This window comes from Pelobates fuscus, chromosome 1 (genome assembly GCF_036172605.1).
Source record: "Pelobates fuscus isolate aPelFus1 chromosome 1, aPelFus1.pri, whole genome shotgun sequence".
NCBI classification, from domain to species: Eukaryota; Metazoa; Chordata; class Amphibia; order Anura; family Pelobatidae; genus Pelobates; species Pelobates fuscus.
The window spans coordinates 318798646-318822575 of record NC_086317.1 but is presented as its reverse complement, the minus strand read 5'-3'; the positions used below and the strand labels follow the sequence as shown (position 1 = coordinate 318822575).

The 23930-nt window shown below is 42.9% G+C and overlaps 1 protein-coding gene across 4 annotated transcripts in view; it reads left to right on the top strand.

Moving 5' to 3' along the window:
* Positions 1 to 7153: 7153 nt before the first annotated feature.
* HERC2 (HECT and RLD domain containing E3 ubiquitin protein ligase 2) overlaps positions 7154 to 23930 on the top strand; it is a 171046-nt gene continuing 154269 nt past the window's right edge. For all 4 annotated transcript variants that reach the window (XM_063459216.1, XM_063459223.1, XM_063459231.1 and 1 more), the window contains exons 1-2: positions 7154 to 7235; positions 12139 to 12229. In XM_063459216.1, the coding sequence (XP_063315286.1) occupies positions 12158 to 12229 (72 nt within the window). In that variant the 5' untranslated portion in view covers positions 7154 to 7235; positions 12139 to 12157. The remainder of the gene's footprint in view (positions 7236 to 12138; positions 12230 to 23930) is intronic.

The window sequence follows — 23930 nt, the reverse complement described above, 5'->3', positions numbered from 1 at the left end:
GCAGTAATACAGGCAATAGAAATGTCTATCTCAGTATAAACAGAGATTATTCTGCAATACCAGCGCCAGCCAGTAGGTTTTTGCTGTTTGTGTGGAGAGAGGCAGGGATAAGAAGTTACAGCATCTCCCTCCCTGCCTCTATCTACTCAGCAGCAGCTCTGAGCCTGTGAGACATGGGGATGGTGAGAGACTTGGGACACTGGGAGACATATGGACACTGGGGAACATGGGGATCCTAAAACACTAGGGACACAGTGGCCCCATGTCTCCCAGTGCCCCTGATGTCTCTCAGTGTCCCCATGTGTCCCTGGTGTCTCTCAGTGTCCCTATTGTCTGTGCCCCTAGTCTTGGGTTGGAGTTCAGTGTTCGTCGATTTAATGGTGTGTTTTGAAAGGCTGCAGGGCAGCCAATCAACAAGCGTTTGACTTGTGTGCCCTTAGAAGCCATCACAGCCATGCCTACTAATGGCATGGCTGTGATTGGCCAGTGCAGCATGTAACCCAGCCTCTCTATATAAGCTGGAGTCACGTAGCGCCGCATGTCACATGAGCTCTTATTAGTGTAGGGAGAGAATGCTGCAGCTGTGAGGGACAGATTAGGAAAGAATTCTGGTGTTGAATCTGCAAACTACAGCGATTATTTTTGTGGGTGCTATACTACATTTTTGTACCCTGCCCTGAGCTCAGTGCCAAAGAGAGTGCAGTGCACTTGCAACTGCATGTGTGTCAGGCACATTACTTTAATCCTGTTCTGGTAGCTCAGTGGGCAACATCTAGGCATTTTTAAATACTGCAATTTTTTTGGTGCTAAATAGCAGAGCTACAGGAGCTGTTATTTGGATTCCAATTAAAAAAAAAAACAACAACAAACAAACAAATAAAAAACACCACCGCTTCCACCTACACCGCCACGGTCACCGCCTCCTCAACCTGTGGGTCACTTAATTTAAACTATGTACACAATAGCAGAGGCTTGTGAAGGCCTTTTCTCCATGCATCAGGAGTTGAGCTCAGTTTGAACAATGAAAGAGAATACCCTGCACTCCAACCCTCTCTCAACTGGATAATTCTGGTGATCCTCCTGACAGCCATGCTTTAGATTTTGATTTATGTTCTTCCAAAGCTAAAATCAAAGATTCCATCTAGTGCTATTTTATGGCTCAGCTGTATTTTTAATTTTCATATGTATTCTATGTTATTTTAAGTGATTTCCCTATCCACATTTGTTTGCAGGGCACTTGTCCTACTCTTACTCCATTGTATTTCCTTTTGCAGCCCTCTAGCCCTTTCCAGGACTTTTTTAGAGGCATTTTAGTGCCCAAAAGTTCGATTCCCCATTGACTTCAATGGGGTTCGGGTTCGGTGTCAAGTTCAGGTCAAGTTCGAGCCCGAACTCAAACTTTTTTACGAAGTTCGGCCGAACTCAGCAACATCCAGGTGTCCGCTCAATTCTACTTCAGTGCTCTATGTTTCGAGCTTTCCTTTATTTACAACTACATTTTTCAACAGATTATTTTTAGTTATTTGTTGTGGAATCTAATTTTGGTGATTATATTAATAGATATTTACTAAAAACTGATTTGTAGTGAATTGAAAGGCAAACAGACTGTTGATTTGGAATAATTCTCCAACTTTGCCTTAACTATTTTAGATCAGGGGCGAGGCTTGCTACCCGACACGACCGGACGCCATTTATATCAGCTCCCAAATCCTGCGAACAAAATCCACTAAATATCGGTCTTTCACTGACCCATCCAAAATCGCCACATACATTACCGGCACCAGCACATCGAGCCGAGTCTCCCGATGCCCTTCTTTCAACCGCAACGGTTGCAGAAGCGGAGACGCAAAACCGGGGCCTACTATACCCCAACGATCCTGGGCCTTGAGGACCTGCTGGATGAATACCCGGTGGAACTTGCCGATTCCTCCGGCTCCCCAGACCTATCCAACGCTCGGACACGTATGCCGGCAATGGGACGCAGGGGGCAGAGATATTGGGACTATGCTACAAAATCCCCCCCAGCCCAAACCCACTCCCACGGCAGGAACCCCTGGAAGCAATTCGGATACCCAGCACACCCCAACAACGGCCAGAATCACCCGGGCCCCCCCTGACACCCAAAGCAGGACAACAGGGGCATGAACTCTCTGGGCAGCACCAACATCTGCAGCTACACACCCAGGCACCACAAGGCCTGGACTCTCAGGGACCCTCGTGGGCAATACAGCCTGACAGGACACACAACCCACTACAACTCAGGCCTGACTCACGAGGGCACTTACAAGCACCACTGCAGCCACTGCTGGAATCCACAGATGATTCTGCACCAACCACCAAACGCGACTTAAAGCTCCTATTAGCAGACATCCACAAACTCCTGGCAGCTGACTCAGCCCTTCTCAAGACCGAACTACACACGGTCACAGAAAAGGTGAAAGCCATGGAAACAGAACTAGTGACGGTACATACTCACATTAACACGATGGAAGACTCCATCAAACAAATCCAGCAACAACAAACATACCTGTCACACAAAATGTCAACCATGGAAGATCGACAACGCCGCTCACACATAAAGATCAGGGACATACCAGCGGAGATATCGGCTGAAGAGCTGCCGCATTACGCCAGACGCCTACTAGCTACAGTACTCCCACACACAGCGGTAAAGAACATGACCATAGATGGGATATACCGCCTGCCTACCCCACTCCACCTAAAGACCCCAACGGCCAGAGATGTCATCCTCAGATGTGTCACAGTGCAAGACAAACTACACATAATGGCCGGGCTCAAAGGCAAGACACCACTGCTGTTTGAGAATGCCTCCCTAACGTTCTTTCAGGATCTATCCAAAGCCACCCTCATGTGGCCAAACTATATGGACCGCTCACCACCCAACTCCAAGCAGCAGGAATTGCATACAGGTGGGGTACTAACGGGACACTGGAGGTTACCCAAGATGGCACCACCCACGTCCTAACCTCTGTGGAGGAAGCACATACCCTCTTAACCACCTTGAAACTACCCAACCCGATGCCTTCACTATGAAAAGGCCCTCCAATGGAAGTACGAGACTCCGGGAATTCCGCCCAGTCGGAACCGAGACTCAGCGGATCACAACACCCTGTACCATGATTGAAATGGACTGATACTGCAGGTCTCGCCACCATGACTGGTGCACACATTATGTTTTGAGTCTTTTCCGTGACTTTACTTATGTTTTACGTTATATCTTATCTACTAGTAAGCCTCCGTTATAAATACCCAACCACCACAGGCCACTGATGCACTCACCCTCTCTAAGCCAATGAGAGCCAGCACATCACACATCCAACCACAGGGCGCCCGACAACTCACCCCCTCCCCCCCGCCGCCCCCTTGGTTAGGGGTAACTAACCCAAACAAGCCACTTACAACAACAGCTCACCTCCACTAATACAGGCTGACGCCTATACGCAGCACATCACAACGAGTCTGACCATAACACATGCAACTGACGCAACCATGCCGCCCCACGACTCGAACCCTAACACAACCCTCTCGCAGAGTATCATCACCACCAGACCCACACTTGAAGGGAGCTAATGCTATACAACAAAGTCCCATCCCAAACACAAGGATGCACAAAACATCATATTACCTAGGTACTGATCAATATGTTTTGTTTAACATGTTACTATTGTTCAAGAAAATGTTATTGCTCGACCCAAAATGGTGCGAACCACGAACGACACAGAACCTTGATTTCTTAATTGTCTGTAAAGATCAAAATGTTGCACCAAAACTGAAAATAAAGATTTAAAAAAAAAAAAAACATTTTAGATCAAATTTAGCAAACTAGTTTTTAAATAAATACTATTTTGGTATTTAGTGAATAAACTCCATACTTTAACCTTGTTCTAATGTTCATTGCTGTAAGAAGAGGAACCTTTTATTTTTCTACACATTATCTTCAAGATTCAATGTATTGTGTGTTGAAGATGCAAGTCTTGCATCAACTGCTGTAATCAGTGCTGTTCTAGGAATTTTCAGCCTTGTTGGAAGTGCAAACATGTCTGGCTAATCATATCTTATCTCTCTGATTAAAGGGATTCTATAGTGTTAGGGATTCAAATCTGTACCCCCCGCACTATAGTGCCCTCTGGTCCCCCCTCCTTGCAGCTTCCCCCTCTAGCACAGAAAGGGTTAAAATAAAACTTTATTTACTCACCTGATTCCAGCGCTGATGTCCCTTGGTGCTAGGTTGGCGCGTCACCTACTCCAATGTCATCCGACAGGGAGACCAAATGCACTGGACGTACTGAGAGCGCATTAGGTTCTCCCCATAGGAAACATTGACTAAATGCTTTCCTGTGAGATTTCACTGACACTGGATGTCCTCAGCATCATTTAGGTGAACCAGAGTCCGATAACCTCTGGTAGACCGCCGCTAAAGGCAATATCTGAAAAACTGCAATGATTTACACTGCAGGACTAAGGGGAAGCGGGACACTGCACCCAGACCGCTTCACTGAAATGGTCTGGGTGCCTATAGTGTCCTTTAACTGGGATTTCTTGGCCCACAGAATTATTGCCGATCATTGGATGCAATTTGCTTATTGCCCTCTATGTGAAAATTCCAGGTCAAAGGTTTCAAATATATAGTTATCACCATGTACACAAGCAGGAAAAATACCACAACAAATTGCATATAATCATTGATCATATCTCCTCCTAAATTTCTTGATCATGTGTGCATTACATCAGTAAAGCCTTCCTGATATTCTACATTCTATTCTTTATTTGGTAAAATTATTATTTTCATATTGCATACCTGCCAACATTTCGGATATACAAAGAGGGTGTGAGTAGGAGTGGGGGTGTTCAGGAGCTGGACTGTTCTGGGAAGTTTAGGCAATTTACTAATTTATGGAACTAAAATGTAATTTTGAAACAAAACAATGTATCTTATATGCACACACTGATACCAAATTACATTTACTGTAATTTAAAGACACACTATTGTATGTATTATTACTGTGGAGCTCTGTTATACACCCAAGCTCACCAAAAATATGGAATTCCTAGAAAATGGGGACATTAGGAAGGAAAAGAGGGACAGAGGAATTTGGGTTTAAAATATGGACCTTACCTCCTAAATAGGGACATGTGGACGGTATCTTATGGGTTCACTGGATTGAAGTAAACAAAGTTCTTTTATAACTCAAATTTCAATTGTATTGAATGAACTCCTTATATAGTCTGATGTTTTGATTTTTTTAGATGGATATGATGAAGACAAAATAATAAATGTGAAGATAATATAATAAACATTTAAAATGTAGGTTGGAGAACAGATAGAGTGTAAACAATATTGCCACACAAATGTTCATTAGAAACAGGTGAACTAAGTGGTTATACTACCACCAGTGTATTATTGGAGCGCTAGAATATAAACACTTACCCTTATAAAATAAGGGATGCAGTATATAATAAGATCTATGATATAAAAGAAAGCACAATATGGTGCAATATAGTCTGAAAGTGAGTATATAGAGAAACTTGATTATATCTCACTCACAAATGTAGAGCCAATGGGACAGTCTTCCGTCAAACTGGCAGATGTGTTCTAAGGTGACACTGACCCTCTTTTGTCTTTAGTCCAGTGTGGAGGGTCAGTGTCACCTTAGAACACATCTGACAGTTTGACATGAGACTGTCCCATTGGCTCTACATTTGTGAGTGAGATATAATCAAGTTTCTCATTATACTCACTTTCAGACTATAATGCACCATATTGTGCTTTCTTTTATATCATAGATCTTATTATAAACTGCATCCCTTATTTTATAAGGGTAAGTGTTTATATTCTAGCGCTCCATTAATACACTGGTGGTAGTAGAACCAGTTCGTTCACCTGTTTGTTTTATTTACTTTGTGTGAAGTGGGGGAGAGACTCACACTAGTGTCGTAACAGCTCTTTAATATATATTTTGCTGTTAATTTGTATTTAAGTGCAAGACTTGCACGGATTTTCTCCTTTTCAAATGTTTATTAGCAATAGGCTAATGAAAATGTAATAACTTACCATCCATAACAATGTTGCATTTATTTTTGGAAGGAGTGGTAACCTTGAAGAGACTCCAGAACTTTTAGTACTGTCAGTATTTCATTTATAATTTCACAGAAGAAAGCTTGTTAACATTTGTGTTTATTACTGTACAAACACATGCAGCCCAATTTAGAAGACATTGCAAACTTATTTTCCGAGCAAACATTAAACGAACGCTATAGGCACCCAAACAACTTCATCTCATTAAAGTGGTCTGGGTGCATTGTCCCAGTCCCCTTAATCCTGCAATGTTTATTACATTCGGATAAACTGCATTGTTTCTTACAGTAAAGGGGTAAGACTGCCTCTAATGGCTTCCCCAAATGTCCATGTTTTTTTGCATGGAAAATTCATGGATTTTGCTCACTGCAGAAAACCGTGAATGCAAATCAGATTCACTAACTCGGATATTAATGTGATCATCCCCAATATCATTCACAATGTGAGTGACGGGTTTTGCACTCCTACTGCCTTGCCAGTGTGCATTACTTATGAGAAATCCTTGGATCTTGCACTCTGAACAGTTTTAGCATTTTTCTGCCCACAATGTCTTAACTCTGCACACGCTTTAGGCCTTCCACATGGGAATGCATTTATTCAATGTTTTACTATGGGGGATCTGAAGATGATGGACGTCCTCATGCAACGTGACTTTAGTAAATTATTATTTTAATATTAGCTCTGTACACTGGGAAAATAACCCTGTTTAACTTCCCCTAACTACCATTATTTACAACACTGCCTATTATTACTATTCTGATCATGAAAATGATCCAGCAGATCAGACTGTGGCATATTAATCTGTGTTTTCCTTCCACGGGTAACATAACAAGCTGTGGACAACATATGACCATAACACACAGACCAGTCTTATGGCTAGGGAACACAACATATCACGTGACATCCCTCTCCTTGACATCACCGCCCCTCCCACTCCCTTCCACAGTCCACTGGAACGTAAAGGATGTCCCGCCCTCGGGCTGTTTTGATTGGCTAGGCTGGGGCTGCGCTGGCTCGGGATTGGTCGCCTGGCGCCTGGTTACATTTAGCTCTTCCTGTGTTGCCCACAGCGGGCGTTTGGTCTTGACGGGCGAGCTGCAGGGCGGAGGGGCGCCTAGCCCGCGGAGGGATACAGCAGGTAAGACAGTGTGTGGGTACCTGGAGCAGTGTGTTTAGTCAATGTACACACACTGTCACAGGCAGGTAGGCTGGCTGGCTGGCTGGCTGCTATCGTTCAGCTGTGCCTGCTGCTATCAGAGGGCTGGCTGTCCACTGTCACATTGATATCAGGATTGATATAAACCTGCATGACGTCAGAGGGCTCATTATATGTGGTCCATGTTATGTAATCAGTGCTGGCTGGCTGTGCAGTCGCTGCTCTGCTGGTGGAGCTGCTTTATACAGATCAGGCAAAGACACCTATCTGGCTGCTGGCAGAGCATCATGGGACATGTAGTTCTGCACCAGCTGGGGATCTATTGCCTGCACCCTCCCCCACCCCCCCACCCTGAGATTAGGAGGGTCTGCTGTGCAGTGCAGGACATGGCAGCTAAGCAGTTGCATTGATGGAGCTAATGAATATTGCATGGCTGTGTGAGATAGATGTGCCCTATTCACTAAACCATAAATTGTGGAGAAATAGGCAGGGATATTGCTACTGTTAGGCCAAAATAGCTAAAAACATGCAGCTTTTGTCAATTCTCAAAATACAGTTTCTAATTTAGTGAAATGTATAATTTTGTATCTGCATGCCCAGTGTGGGTGTGAATGATGAAAGCTGTGTGTGTGCTCTGTGAGAATATGATATCTAGACCTGCTCTGAAATACAATGGCACCCACTTTTATACCACAGGGAAGGGTGCTGCTGGAAGAAATTGAAACAAACAAATAGGCAATGGCATTACCTTGGTGTGTGTTTTTTTTTTTTTTTAATTTGTTTTTAATGTTCAAAAGGATAATGTGCTCCTAATGAAAATATGGTAATAGTGCATTTGTTGGAAGTTGATTGTAGTGACTGCAACACTTGCATGAATGTTCCTCAAGTTTTATTCACACAAGGAATTAAACATATGCCACCCATTGCAAGATTAATTTGTTTTGCAATATTTCTGTTCTTTGTGATTAGCTGTTATTGTGGTTTTCTTCTGCAAGTAAGTCAGTACTCATTATTTGATTTCACTCTTTTGGTACATTGGTCTATTTTGACTTTATGTAATGAACCTTTGTGATTTTATTTTATTTATTCATTTTTGTCGGGGGAATGCTGAATGATTTATTTATTTTTTTGTGTTCCATGCTAAAGTTGTTCTGCACAATAACATTTCACTATACTGTTATTTAAATGGTAAATTTGTGCCAGGTTTTGAGTGTGTGTATATGTTTGGACTCCCCAGGAAACTTGGTATTCATCAGGAAGCTTTCTAACTCTGAGAGAGCACGCACGGTTAACTCACTATTCATCGAATTGTAGCAAAATTAAATCTGAATGTAAAAGTTTATGATAAGTAGCAAAGCAGTGATTATAGCAGAGTTGGAGAATTTTAAAAAATGTGATATTGTCAAGTTTCGCATTTAGGTTTAAATTCACTACAGAACAGACGAAAAGACTCAACTGCTGGAATGACCCTGACAGTCAAGTGTACAACTGGAAATGATGAACAAAATAATAATAAATCTACAAATAAAGTAAATATAGTCTAGTGAAAACACCAGTAAATAATGGTGAGAAACTTGCCGAAATTAAATTCACTACAATTTGAAGTTCAGGGAATAAAGTCTGCAGATTACTCAAGATTAGGGATATTTATGGTGGTTTGGTATGCATTGGAGACTCTTCATATTGACGTAGACACATTTAAACCAAATTGATTTAAAGGAACACTATAGTCACCAAGACCCCTTCAATGAAGTGGCATAGATGTGGAGTTTGTATCGCGTAATGTCCTTGACCTGCAGATCCCTGCAGGAAGATTTAAAAAAATCTTGCCTAACACAGGCAAGTGGCGAGGTTTCAGCGTGAGGTCATATCCCGGTGGCCGACATGCTGTTTATGGGAAGAAACATGGGACTGGCTGCTGCTGGTAATCAGTGCTGTGTGCTTGTGAATGGGTCAGTGAGTGTGTTGGTGGATGTGTGTTTATGAATAGGCCAGTCTGTGTGTGTAATTTGTGCAGTATGTTTATGCATGGGTAAGTGAGTGTGTCAGTGTATCACAACCAGATACAGCCAGCACACACCACACTTGTCCCAAACACAGTTGGTACTCACCACATGCACTTGACACAGCCAACGCACGCACCAAACATGCATGACACTGAGCAGTTGCCCGCACCACAGACAGGTGACACGCACAGCAAGCGCATGCTGCCCACACTATGTAAAAGGGGAGTTTATGGGAGGGCAGAGATTCTGAATTTTCACAAAATAATTCTGAAAGAAAAATTGTAGGTAAAAATAGCTAATGTGGAAAAATTATCTAGCTATATTTACATTAATTTTTTTTTAATTTCAGAATTATTTTGTGAAAATTTAGAGTTCAGCAAATGGCCCTGTCAATGCCCAGGGCTTTTGGCAGGGACTTTTTTTTTTTTAAAATTCTTTATTTTTGTATATCTCTATCTCTCTGACATTTGTCAGGTAATACCGTATACACATGAGTATAAGCCGACCCGAATATAAGCCGAGGCCCCTAATTTTACCCCAAAAAACTGGGAAAACTTATTGACTTGAGTATAAGACTAGGGTGGGAAATGCAGCAGCTACTGGTAAATTTCTAAATAAAATTAGATCCTAAAAAAATTATATTAATTGAATATTTATTTACTGTGTGTGTGTGTACATGAATGCAGTGTGTGTGTGTGTGATGCAGAGCCTTGGTGGGGGGTGGGCATTTTTAATATTTTTTTTTATTATTATTTTAATTTTTTTTGTTATATTATTATTTTTCATTTTTATTATTATTTTTCATTTTTATTATTTTTATAAAAAAAAAAATTCGTCCCCCCTCCCTGCTTGATACATGGCAGGGAGGGGGGCTCTCCTTCCCTGGTGGTCCAGTGGCATTGGCAGTTCAGTGGGGGGGAGGGGGGCTGGCAGAGAGCACTTACCTCTCCTGCAGCTCCTGTCAGCTCCCTTCTCCTCCGCGCCGGTCCGTGCAGCTCTTCTGTCAGCTCACACTGTAAGTCTCGCGAGAGCCGCACTATGACCCCGCGGCTCACGCGAGACTTACACTGGGAGCTGACAGAGGTGCTGAACGGACCACCGCGGAGGAGGATAGAGCTGACAGGAGCTGCAGGAGAGGTAAGTAAACGCATGTAAATTGCCATAATACAGACAGTGACTCGAGTATAAGCCGAGTTGGGGTTTTTCAGCACCAAAAATGTGTAAAAAAAAAAAAAAATGAGTATATACGGTACATTCGATTTGTAACATAAACACAATAACATAAACACAATAAACAGTTTGCGAACAGCTGTCATATATACTTATTTGTTGGGTATTGCCTAGTCTGGCGGTTCATGAATGTAAAATTGTCGTACACATGTCGCAAGCCCCATACGTGTGGCTCATATCTGTCTCTTCGGTTGCAATATGATGATCAATACCATTTGTGTTTTATCTGGAACATGAAAAAGTATGAGTTAAGGGGAAATCTAGCGCTTTATGCCTCAACCAATGTGATCCCACTGGGACTATTGAGCTCCATCTTTTTGCCCCAATTGTCAAGCTTAGGAGAAATACATAAGACCGGATAGTCCCTACTTTTATTTAATGTTTCAAATAAAAATAGATGAGAAATGAAGAACAGCTTCTGAAAGATAAGAAGAGGAAACCATAGACGAAAGCCAAGTTTGAGGTGACAGAGCCACTTTAACACTGTAATAATAAAGCATTTCAGTTTTTGAGAAACTGCAATGTTCAAACTTCAGGATTATTTCCTCCTTTAGTGGCTCTCTGTATAACAGCCACAAGAGGTACTTCCTCGGCACTGACTGTGTAAAACTCTGTCACGTTACAGGAAAGCCCCATAGGAAATCCCTGATTCACTGCTTTTCTATGGGAAAGCTTGAATGCACATTCTGCACTTGCATGTGCATTAGGTCCTCCTCTATGAGGAGGATTGGATTGGACCATCTTGTGCCTCTTCTGTGACATCACTAGGGAGGAGAGGATGAAACTAAGACGTTCTTCAGGTTTAGCGCATAGGCCAAGTTCTCCTGCAGCCTCATCATCCTTGGCTGATGTCTTTCTCTCTTACCGGAGGGAGAAGGATGTCATGGAGGTTGATCTGAGTGGAAGGCATGGGCTGCATGGATTACTTATGGTCTCCTGCAGAAACATACTGTGCACTAATATAAAATACAGGTCAGGATTGTAAACTTATGTCACAACATAAATGTTTAGACATGCCAATTGATTTGTGCTCACTCTTTTACTTGTTGACATTTTAAAATAATGCTTTACATGGAATAATATGATACATTTGCACCATTGTGCTTTTAATCTTCCTCCTCCTGCCTGTTTTTTAGTCCAGTTTATGTGTTGTTTCAATGCACTTCTTTATGTCTGTTTTATATAGTAGTGACACATGCAGGCTTATTCACTAAATCACAGAATTGCAAATTGTAGGCCAGGATAGTCACACTGCTATCTTTTGTCTCTAAAATGTGCTGGTTCTCTTTTCATTGTCCTGTTGAGTGAATAACTGATGCATGTATTTGCTTTTGAAAAATGAAATCGTGCTCAAAAGAAACAAAAATAAAAAAACAAACCAAAAAAAAAAAAAATTTTTTTTTTTTTTTCTATTTCTATTCATGCTGTATGGAAACAATCTAACCAGCTCACTAATACTTCTTGGACAGAAACATTTTATATGTACTCTTATGATACTCCATTTTTTTTTCTCTGAAGATTTGTTTACAGTGTGCATGCATTTCTTTGCCAAATCTGGTTTGTTTGGGTGCTCCATGCATTTTAAGAGCTCTAATTTAAATTTGTCCTGTAACTTTGAGTAATTTCTAAACTTGATGTTTTATTTGTAGGCTGGAAACTTCAAGCAAAATGTCTTCTGAAACGTTCAGTCTGGTTGCACAATCAAGGTTTGATCCAAAATGGCTGAAGACAGATTTGCAGGTGAAGCATTATAATCTGTGCTGTTCAAATAGTACCATTTTCAGTGTTGCTCAGTATTTCGGGAATACATTGCTGAACATAATTCACAGGAGAACTTTCTTTCTTGCTCAATCATGCTCACATGGTCCTCTTACGTAATTCTTACACATGGATCATGTGTAGTTAAAGTACTAACAGCATCCTATTGACCTCTAGGTCAAGTTTAAAGGGTTACTATAGTGCTAGGAATACAAGGCTGTATTTCTGACAATATCGCTCCCACTGCCTACCCCCTCCATCGTGCCCTCCCTCCCCGGTGAATAAAGAGTTAAAAACAATTTATTTACTTACCTGATCCCAGCGCCAATGCCCCTCAGTGCTGGGTCGGCGCTCTGCCCCCTCCGACGTCCCGAGTTAAGCAGGCTAATGCAAGTGCGGCGCACATTAGACCTCCTCATAGGAAAGCATTGATTCAATGCTTTCCTATAGGGAAAAATCTGATGCTGGATGTCCTCCTTAAGAGTGTGAGGACGTCCAGCGTGAGTTACCTGACCAAAAGTCTTTTTACGAACCAGGAAGAGCCCCTAGTGGGGGCAAACTTAGAGCTGGAATGTGAACATTGCAGATTCTATGGAACTGCAATGTTTTACATTGAAGCACAAAGTGAAAAAGGGACATTTCACCCAGACCACTCTAATGAGCTGAAATGGTCTGGATGCCTTTGTGTCCCTTTAAGCAAATACTTTATATATGTGACACTCCTTACCATTCATTGCTTGTTATCAATTAATGTAGCTCTAGCAATATTCTTATAACTTATAACATTTTTTTAGACTTTTAGCTATTGTACCCCATAATGAGAATTTACACTGAACAAAATTATAAACGCAACACTTTTGTTTTTGCCCTTATTTTTCATGAGCTGAACTCTAAGACTTTTTCTATGTACACAAAAGGCCTATCTCTCAAATATTATTTACAAATCTGTCTAAATCTGTGTTCGCGAGCACTTCTCCTTTGCTGAGCTAATCCATCCACCTCTCAGGTGGATTATTGCACAGGTGCACCTTAGGCTGTCCACAATAAAAGGCCACTCTAAAATGTGCAGTTTTATCACACCTCAAAATACCACAGATGTCACAAGTTTTGAGGGAGTGTGCAATTGGCATGCTGACTGCAGGAATGTCCACCAGAGCTGTTGCCCGAGAATTGAATGTTAATTTCTCTACCATGTGGATGGCATTGTGTGGGTGAGCGGTTTGCTGATGTCAACATTGTGGATAGACAAGGTGGCGGTGGGGTTATGGTATGGGCAGGCGTATGTTATGTGGACAACAAACACATTTTATTGATGGCTTTTTGAATGCACAGAAATACTGTGACGAGATCCTAAGGCCCATTGTTGTGCCATTCATCCACGACCATCACCTCATGTGGCAGCATGATAATGCACGGCCCCATGTTGCAAGGATCTGTACACAATTCCTGGAAGCTGAAAACATCCCAGTTCCTGCATGGCCAGCATACTCACCGGACATGTCACCAATTGAGCATGTTTGGGATGCTCTGGATCGGCATGTACGGCAGCGTGTTCCAGGTCCTGCCAATATCCAGCAACTTCGCACAGCCATTGAAGAGGAGTGGACTAACCTTCCACAGTACAAAATCACCAACCTGATCAACTCTATGCAAATGAGATGTGTTTTGCAGCGTGAGGCAAATGATGGTCATACCAGATACTGAGTGGTTTTCGGACACCTCCAATGCAGTAAAACTGCACATTTTAGAGTGGCCAAACTAGGGCACACCTTTGCAATAATCATGCCGTCTAATCAGCATCTTGATATGCCACACCTATGAGGTGGATGGACTTCTCTGCAAAGGAGAAGTGCCCACTAACACAGATTTAGACAGATTTGTGAACAATATTTGAGAGAAATAGGCATTTTTTTTTGTACATAGAAAAAGTCTTAGAGGTCAGCTCATGAAAAATGAGGGCAAAAACAGAAGCGTTGCGTTTATAATTTTGTTCAATGTGTGTGTATATAGCAGACATTAGGCTGTTAGAGTCGGACCTGCCAAAGATGGGGTACATTGATGTTGTGGCAGGCTTATGTAATGTCTGATCATATAATGTAACCCCCTTCATTATTGCCTAGATTAGGTGTTTAAAAAAAAAAAACAAAAAAAAAAAAAAACCCTACTAATAAAACATTGAAGTTGCTGTTTAGTGGATAGGTGAGTGCACTGGATCTTGTGTATTGTATAAATTGGCCCCCAGCAGCACCCCATTATGCATTTTAGTTGAGTGCAATCCCCTGGTTTGGGTGGGTGTGTGTCTCTCTCTCTCACTCTCTCACTCACACATACACGTCAAGCCATAAGACTTGCTTTTCCCACAGAAATCTCACTTAAACCGTGCTCTCACTGCTGCAAGGGATTCTGGGTAGGCGTATGCAAATGAGCTCAACAAAGAACCACATTTTTGCCTCATAATTCCACTTTATACATGGATTACTTGGAGTATGTGTCTTCTCCTCCTTTCTGCGTTATGTTTCAAAGCTGTTGTATACAGCAGATACATACTGAAAGCTTTCAGTGTGGAAAAACCTTTATAAAGGCACTTTCTGAGTCCTGAGTCTTGATTTTGATTGAAGAGAGCGCAGCTTGCCTACTTCAATTCAGGCTCATTCAGAGTCTGCCCTGCAACATTCGGAGATTGTTAGTGTGAATTATGTCTGAATTATGCAATCTGAATGGGCTCTCTACAGCACTGTTTGTTACAGGGTCATTTGGACTTAAATAGGTGAATTACACTATTAATATGCAGCTATGGTAAGTTAAAGGTTTACTCTGGGCACAGTTACATCTTGATCAGAATTAAGTTGTTCTGGTGCCTACTTATATTTAAGGGGTTAAGCTGTTCACCATGTCTTCTCTCCAGTGCAATTTAACTCTTCCCCTGTCCTTCTGCTTCTCTCAGATTCTTCAACAGGAAGCCTCGTGCTGATTGGCTGAGAGCGTCCGCTTCAAATAGGAAGTCTTGGGCAGTGGCTGCATGCACCCCTGTCTGAGTATCTTCTTTTTTTTTTTTTTTTTTTTTTTTTTTTAGGAATCGGAGAGAAGCTAAAGGACAGGGTTAGAGCTTGAAGTTAAGCTGGTGCCCTCCTGACACCAAAACAACTTTATTCAGAGTCAGTTGTTCTGTTGTCCAGAGGTTTCCTTTAATTTTTAATTATACTACAATTTTCCAAAAGGATTACATTAATGTTTTCCATGATATTAGATCTACTGGACTTTAAAAAAAAAAAAAAAAAAAAAAAAAAAAATTAAAAAAAATTCTGTGTAGTTTTCCTTTGAACATTTTCAGATTGGTTTCTATTCTTTATCAAACATGTTGCTGTAGTAAACAACCCACTTTCTTTTAGCTAAGCAGGTTGTAAAATTTATTTTTAGTTAGATCATTTTTATTTTCACTGTTTGTGCCAAGGGAACTTAAGGTCACAATGTTATATGTCCCCATACAAGTGCCACTGTCATATGACCAGAGATTGCATGAAAATAAACCATCCCATTGCCGTTGGCTTGTCCTACGTCAACACTGAAATTATATTGGGTGTTTTTTATTAGAAACTCCTTTCACACGTATCAAATATACATGTTCTTGCTGATAAAGCTTACCAGCAGGATGCAGTTAACATATTTCCTAACTTTCAGATTTGCAGAGGGACATTTTTTAAAACTCTTTATTTGTAACTCGCTTCACTTGTGAGTGTAAAAACTCGTATAACAATAGCATTGAAACCTTGTACAATGGTGGCTAATGAAAATAGGGATTTTTAAAACGTTATTTAGGACACATAAGTAGAACATATGGAAATTACCCTCACCCACTCCATTGAGGTTACTTATCTGGTATAGTCAAGTTGAGATTACCCTCTAAAATAAAATATGCATATTTGAACCATACAATGAAAATTTCTTAAGGTATTAAGCAACCTTACTAGATTTGTATCTGGAGAGCGTTCAATTTTTTTATTCATGAGTCATAACCCTGAGGGTCAAAAGAATTTGGAAAAAATAAATGAGCAACGGAGAAGAACAAATAAATGGGGAAAACCTGAAATTACATTTTTGTAACATATGCCTCATAGGGCCTTCCAGGCCTGTGTACCACGTAGAAGGTGCCATTCAAGTGACCACGAGTGTCCCTGAGGTGAGCGAGGCGTGAATCGGGCATCTTGGAAGGATCAAGGTTAGACAGACGTGTGTATTTGGCTTCTGTAGCTGTAATAAGGTCCAGGCTGCACATACAGGCTTCCAGATCTTGGAGGCTCTGCTCTCAGTGAACATGCCGTGGACACCCAGCGATAGACAACTTCTTTATCTTGGAGCATTAGCCTCGGTCACAGCGGCCAAAGTATTCCGTGTGAGGTCTGGGAATATGAGAATAAGAAGGGATGAACCTTCGATCTTTTTTTTTGTTTTTTTTTTTTAAACCCTGTGCTGCCATAAGGAATATGCCACAAGACATAGTGCTTTGTCTTGAGTGGTTTGAAAGTGTATAATGGGGTCAGCTGTAGCCAGGACTATTAGTGACTTTGGTAAACTGATCTTGCCATCTTTTAACCCCTTAAGGACCAAACTTCTGGGATAAAAGGGAATCATGACATGTCACACATGTCATGTGTCCTTAAGGGTTTAAAAAAAAAAAAAAAAAAAAAAATTCAGGATGACTCTAAGTTTCAGTTTATAGCTTCTGCTTCCAGTGTATCTATTAGTCTCCGCGTCCCGCTAAACTCACTGGATTCTTGTGGTTGCACTTTCTATGTTGGCCTTTGTAGTGGAGCTCCCTGTACCTTGGCTGGGTACCTCCACCAAGGATCACTTCCTAGCTGGAACAGGGGAAAACCTCAGCACTTCTGCCTCAGTCACTATGGCTTGACTAGGGTCCTCGTGGAGCTGCTCAGTCCTGAAACAGGATAGGGGACTAGCTCTATTCTGTCCGAGGGACTGGACGACGCACAGTCCTGGGAGCTACTTCCGTTACCAGGACTATTCCCACTGAATCCTCCACGAGTTGGAACAAAAGGCTGAGCAGTGAATAGCCCTCCCCCTCCCCCCCCCCCCCCCCCGTAACTAGACAACACATAGTTCTGGGAGTACAACTGATTTTAATGAGCCAGACTCGACCTTTTATGCACGGACCCCCAATAGGGGGTATCCAAAAAATACAACACAAGCTCCTCCCAGGTGTCTCTGTGCCTGGGAGCTAATTGAGTTAAATACCGGTATGTTAATTATCTCCCAGGAACCGAGAGCCACCCATAAATGTTCCCCAAAACATAATAAAAACATACAATAACCCCACATGTCCTACATCCCCTAACAGCCCTGATCTGAGTGCCAGAGTTGTCCAATTAACGCTCACATCCATGCAGTATAGGACAAACACCACCGGGGCAAAGTTCTGACCGACCGCACACGTTGTCATATGCCCAAAATAGTTCCAGAGCAATGTGTGTTTTGGCCGGTCAACTTTAGGGTGCTCCGCCTGGCTCTCAGGGAGCATTTGTTCCTCTTATTCCCAACCTGGTGGGTTGCAACGTGGTTTAAAACACTAGAACAAATTGCCCAGGAACCGCAAGGTCACATAGCCGAAAACCGTTCCATAACATTTGCGGCTAAGTACTGCTGAGGACCGTTCGTGGGTTAGTGCGCAGGAACCCTCCAAGGTGACCGTGAACGAACCACTTCCGCATGCCAAAATTAGTTCCATAGTGTTCGCGGCCAAATTTCGCTGAGGACTGTTCGTGAGTTGGTTTGCACGAACAACCGTCAGGGAGCGAGTGTTTGGTTAAATCCTGAGAAGGTAAAGTACCGAACCAGGGGCACAGAGGGAAAGCTGCTAAGAGCGGTTGGGCAGGGTAACTCCCAAACAGGGTCTCAGACCTGGACCGTAGTCGGTGGGCAGAAGGCCAGTTTCCACACTCCTCCCGGTGTTTGTAGGAAGGAGTGTTTGTCACAGCCTTAAATTGGGAGATGTCCAGACGATTTCAGACCAATGATTTTATCGAACAGTGCCCTTCTTTGTGCTTAGCTCTCCTATCATGAATTTCGGAAGGACAGCAGTGACAGGCTCCAGATCGTCAGTTGCAGGGGCAGTCTTTACCCCTGGCGCTGAATTGAAAGATGCCCGTGCTTCCAGGTCCGCAGTGAAGTCCTCTAAGGAGTAGGAAAACCCATCTTCTGGTGGTGCCATACTTGCCTGTTGAGAGATCCTCGGGAGATTGCTGAAATCGCGCCTTATTCGCCTTATTGGATTTTTCCGTTTTGCGGCCCATGGTGGTACAGCTGGCCAGTGACTGAGTTTCCACCTCGTCCTGTTTTCATTGTTACTGCAGCGGAGCTCTGTAAGTTTGGGTCCACCCGAGTCCAAGTAAACATAAAATTTTGTATAAAAAGTTGAACATGCCTCCCCCGCATCTTTTTATATATCCTTTTTAATTTTAATTTGTTTTTTCTCTGCCATTTGTGAATTTCTAGTCAAAGACAGTCTTTAGTTCAACTCTATTTCAAATGGCAAAACAACCAGTTACACTAAAACAATGCACTTAAAAAAAGCCTCCTGTCTCTCCTGCAGTCTTTTGCTAATACATAGATGGTGCTTCTTACACAGGGCAAATTCATGATGTATAATTTACATCTTTAAAGTAGCCTCTAAAAGCCTTTAAACTATTTACATGTATATGTGTAAGAAAATTGGATAAAGAATGTTGCTAAATATTTTCCACTGAGATCCATGTGTGTCTATTTACAGTTTGGATTTGCAAATATGTAGTATTTAAAGTGGAATTTCTTATGTGGTGACATGGATAACCTGATGTATTGAAACTTGATTGCACAAGTGTGCCAGCACAAGCCTTACTCTTTTAAACCTCAGCTGAAAAGGACTCTGCAGAGTAGGATTAATGATCTATTTGTACAAGCTTAGTATTAAGTCAATGCAATGCCAAAAATCGAATGCGCTAGCTAGATCTTAAATGTGGAAAATGTTCATACTGACAACTATTTTAGGAGTAGTTTCAAATAATCTTAATCTAAGGTGTGGTAAAAGGTTAAAATTAAATTTAATATATCTATAACACAAAGCCACAGTGTATGTATATCTGACAGAATACAATGTATTAACATTAAGCTACTCTGCTTGTCTGTGTCAGTCAACGTAATGAGTCTAATTTATTCTCCTGATCCCATGTATAAAGTTTACAGAATGTGTTCTCAGAATGAAAATGAATACAAAACATAATGAAGTCAAAGCCAGTATATTTTGACCCCTCAAGGACTGAGGCAATTGTACATGTTTTGATCCAAGCAAAATGTAAACAAACCCTAGAATTTGAGCTATATGTCTGTTTAACCATAATTTACCTCTTTCATATTAAGTGTACTCACGTGTATCATTTCATGTTCATGGAAAAACGGGGCTTTCACATCAGATTTATATATTGAACATATTTTAACATTAATAAATAAAATTTAAAAAGTGTGAGATATTAAGACATTTGTATTACCGTATATACTCGAGTATAAGCCGACCCGAATATAAGCCGAGGCCCCTAATTTTATCCCAAAAAACTGGGAAAACTTATTGACTCGAGTATAAGACTAGGGTGGGAAATGCAGCAGCTACTGGTAAATTTCTAAATAAAATTAGATCCTAAAAAAAATATATTAATTGAATATTTATTTACAGTGTGTGTATAATGAATGCAGTGTGTGCGTATGTGTGTGTGTATGAGTGCAGCGTGTGTGTATGAGTGCAGCGTGTGTGTATGAGTGCAGTGTGTGTATGAGTGCAGTGTGTGTGTGCATGAATGCAGTGTGTGTGTGCATGAATGCAGTGTGTGAATGCAGTGTGTGCAGGGCCGGTGCAAGGATATTTGCCGCCGTAGGCAAAAAAAATTTTGCCGCCCCCTCCCCCCCCATATGTCCTGACTTCCCCTCCTCCTCCCTCAGTGGTCCTTACCTCCCCACCCCCTTGTTCCTTCACTCCCCCCCCCAGTGGTCCTGACTCACCCCTCCCCTAGTGGTCCTTACCCTCCCCTCCCCTAGTGGTCCTTACTTCCCCCTCCCCTCCCATAGTGGTCCTTATCCCACCCCCTCCCTCTCATAGTGGTCCTTATCCCCCTTCTCCCTCCCATAGTGTTCCTTATCCCCCCCCATCCCTCCCATAGTGGTCCATATACCCCCCCCCTCCCTCCCATAATGGTCCTTATACCCCCCCTCCCTCCCATAGTGGTCCTTATCCCACCCCCTCCCATAGTGGTCCTTATACCCCCCCTCCCTCCCATAGTGGTCCTTATACCCCCCCTCCCTCCCATAGTGGTCCTTATACCCCCCTCCCTCCAATAGTGGTCCTTATCCCCCCTCCCTCCCTCCCATAGTGGTCCTTATCCCCCCTCCCTCCCTCCCATAGTGGTCCTTATCCCCCCCTCCCTCCCATAGTGGTCCTTATACCCCCCTCCCTCCCATAGTGGTCCTTATCCCCCCCCTCCCTCCCATAGTGGTCCTTATCCCCCCCCTCCCTCCCATAGTGGTCCTTACCCCCCCCCCCCCCTCCCATAGTGGTCCTTATACCCCCCTCCCTCCCATAGCGGTCCTTATAACCCCCTCCCTCCCATAGTGGTCCTTAACCCACCCCCTCCCTCCCATAGTGGTCCTTATACCCCCCCCCTCCCATAGTGGTCCTTATACCCCCCCCCCCCCTCCCATAGTGGTCCTTATACCCCTTTTTTTTTTTTTATTAATTTTTTTATTATTTTATTTCTTCTTTTTTTTTTCGTCCCCCCTCCCTGCTTGATATATGGCAGGGAGGGGGGCTCTCCTTCCCTGGTGGTCCAGTGGCAGTTCAGTGGGGGGGAGAGGGGGGCTGGCAGAGCTGTACTTACCTTTCCTGCAGCTCCTGTCAGCTCTCTCCTCCTCCGCGCCGTCCGTTCTGCTCTTCTGTCAGCTCCCAGTGTAAATCTCGCGAGAGCCGCGGCTCTCGCGAGATTTACACTGGGAGCTGACCGAGGTGCTGAACGGACGGCGTGGAAGAGGAGAGAGCTGACAGGAGCTGCAGGAAAGGTAAGTACAGCTCTGCCAGCCCCCCTCTCCCCCCAGTCTGTATTATGGCAATGCAAATTGCCATAATACAGACTCTGACTCGAGTATAAGCCGAGTTGGGGTTTTTCAGCCCAAAAAATGGGCTGAAAAACTCGGCTTATACTCGAGTATATACGGTAATTCTGCATGGAATTTTATACATCAATGTCATAACACTGTTCGCTGTTACTGCAATTAATGAAACACCATGTACAGGTTTTATGGGGTTACAGGGTCAAATATGCTTTCCCCATTTTCAGTTTTGACACATTGAAATTTGCCAAATTTAGATTGCTGCATTGTTGCATTTGTGATGGTATGGCAGCCCAGGAATGAAAATTACCCCCCATCATGGCATACCATTTGCAAAAGTAGACAAACCAAGGTTATTCAAAATGGGGTATTGTAAAGGATCAGGGCTGGCGCTACCATAAGGCGGCCGGCCGCCTTAGGGCGCACCCGCTGTGGGGGCGCAATGTCAGGCTGTCCGGCTGGAGGGAAGCGCACTGCGCTCCACTCCAGCGGCTACTTTATTAAGCAGAGCGCAAGCGCCTCCGTTCAGCCCAGCCGCTTACCACCCGCCCAGCTTACTGCCGCCCGAGGAGCCTCTTTCACTGGTGTCTGCTGCAGGCTGTGTGGAGGGGGCAGGGATATGAATGACATCATATCCCTGCTCCCTGTGTACCACACAGCACAGCTGGCGCCCAGTGATAGGGCTGGGATGCAAGTCAGGACTCCACAGAGCCGGTCACCTGTCAGCATGCACTTCAAGGACCTGTGTGTATGTATTGTATTTATGTCTCTGTGTGCATTTGTGTATGTATTGTATGTATGTCTCTGTGTATGTATGTCTCTGTGCATGTATGTCTGTATGTCTCTGTGCATGTATGTCTGTATGTCTCTGTGCATGTATGTCTGTATGTCTCTGTGTGCATGTATGTCTGTATGTCTCTGTGTGCGTGTATGTATGGATTTCTCTGTGTGCGTGTATGTATGTATGTATGGATTTCTCTGTGTGCCTGTATGCACCGTATGTATGTATGTCTCTGTGTGACCCGCTGAGCATGCGACTATTTAAAATGGCGACCGCCACGTGTTCGTCAACTGAACGAGGACCACCATGCCTTTGGTCAATTACCTTGCGGTTAACCGCAAGGTCTGGGTGGTTAATGAGTCGCACACAACCTCAGTGGGAGGTCGGGGAATTCAGTACTTAGTAATTCAACGAAATAGTCATACGTACGCATGTTTTAAACGAAATGCCGTTTCTCTGATACTATTAAAACAGGGATTTCGTTACAGGTATGTCCAGTCTTTTTTTAGTAGCCACTTGGTCACAGACCCTGGCCAAAGTTGGTTTTCATATTTAGTTTTTTTGCATTTTTCCTAAAAAACAAACACAAAAACACTGCCTTTTCACTGATGATATCATCAGCATTATACTTTTTTTTTGTTTTGTTTTGTTTTTTGGAATTCTTTATTTTTGTTGTGCAGGTAGGTACAAAGCATAGTCATGTGCCACAACAGCGAACGTTTAAATATAAACATAAATAAGGTAAACAATGGCATGTGAAACTTGCACATTTTTGTTTAAAGGCATAGTAGCGAAGCAGGTATGTCTTAACTATAGACTATTAGTGAACCTGTGAACGTACAGGTTTGCATCATCCTGACTTCATTGGACCTCAGAATTGCACTTAAGATAAAAAAACAATAAGATGGTGTCAGCATTTGTGCCCTTCAACGATGTTGTGTCATGATGATCATTGTGTTAAGTAATAAGTATTTGTTGTGTGACTACTCGTAATTTTACCCATTGTATGAGTTGCTAGCTCGGGTGATGCTCTTCAGTGCGTGCGAGGGTAGTCATGGACTTGTCGATCTGGGATGTCCCCTAGGACGTTGGCATGTCCTCTGACTAATGTTAGGTGTAGTAGACTGATATCTGAAAATAAAAAACGCGTAACAGATAAAAAGCACTAACAATAAAAATAAATTTTACGCCCCTCTGGTTAAGGTCGTGCTGAGCCTGCAATATGTGGCAGTGTGTTGTGATTAGAGTGCGTGTTAGCGTTCTTGAGCTAGGTAAATATGTGGTGAACATTGTTAGAAACAAATATCGCATCAGGGACATGTTTCAAAGGATAAGAACAAATTTAACAAATTAAACAAACTATGCGAGGATCTGCTGGGGTTGGCTGGTAATAGTCCTGTTTCACCTCGTTTCTAGCGTAAGTCTTAAGTAGCCGTTGCCGCGCCGGCACTGGCTGTCGCTCGTTGTGGGACAAATGGGGTGATTTTAGTGGGGTCCCATCTGCGTGATACCGCTGGGGCCTTCTCCCGTCCGGGGGGTCCCAAACATTCCCGTGTGAGGCAGAGTGCCTCCAGTAAGGAATCCGCCTCAGGCAGTTCTCGTATCGAGTAGGTGGTTCCTCCGTGCGTGACCAGGAGGATTTGGGGTGTCCGCCAGGTGTATCGGATGCTGCGGTCTCTGAGGAGAGTGGTTAATGGCTGGAGCGTTCTCCACTCCATCGTGCTCCCGGAGATATCCGCATAAAATGTAAGTCCCATGTTC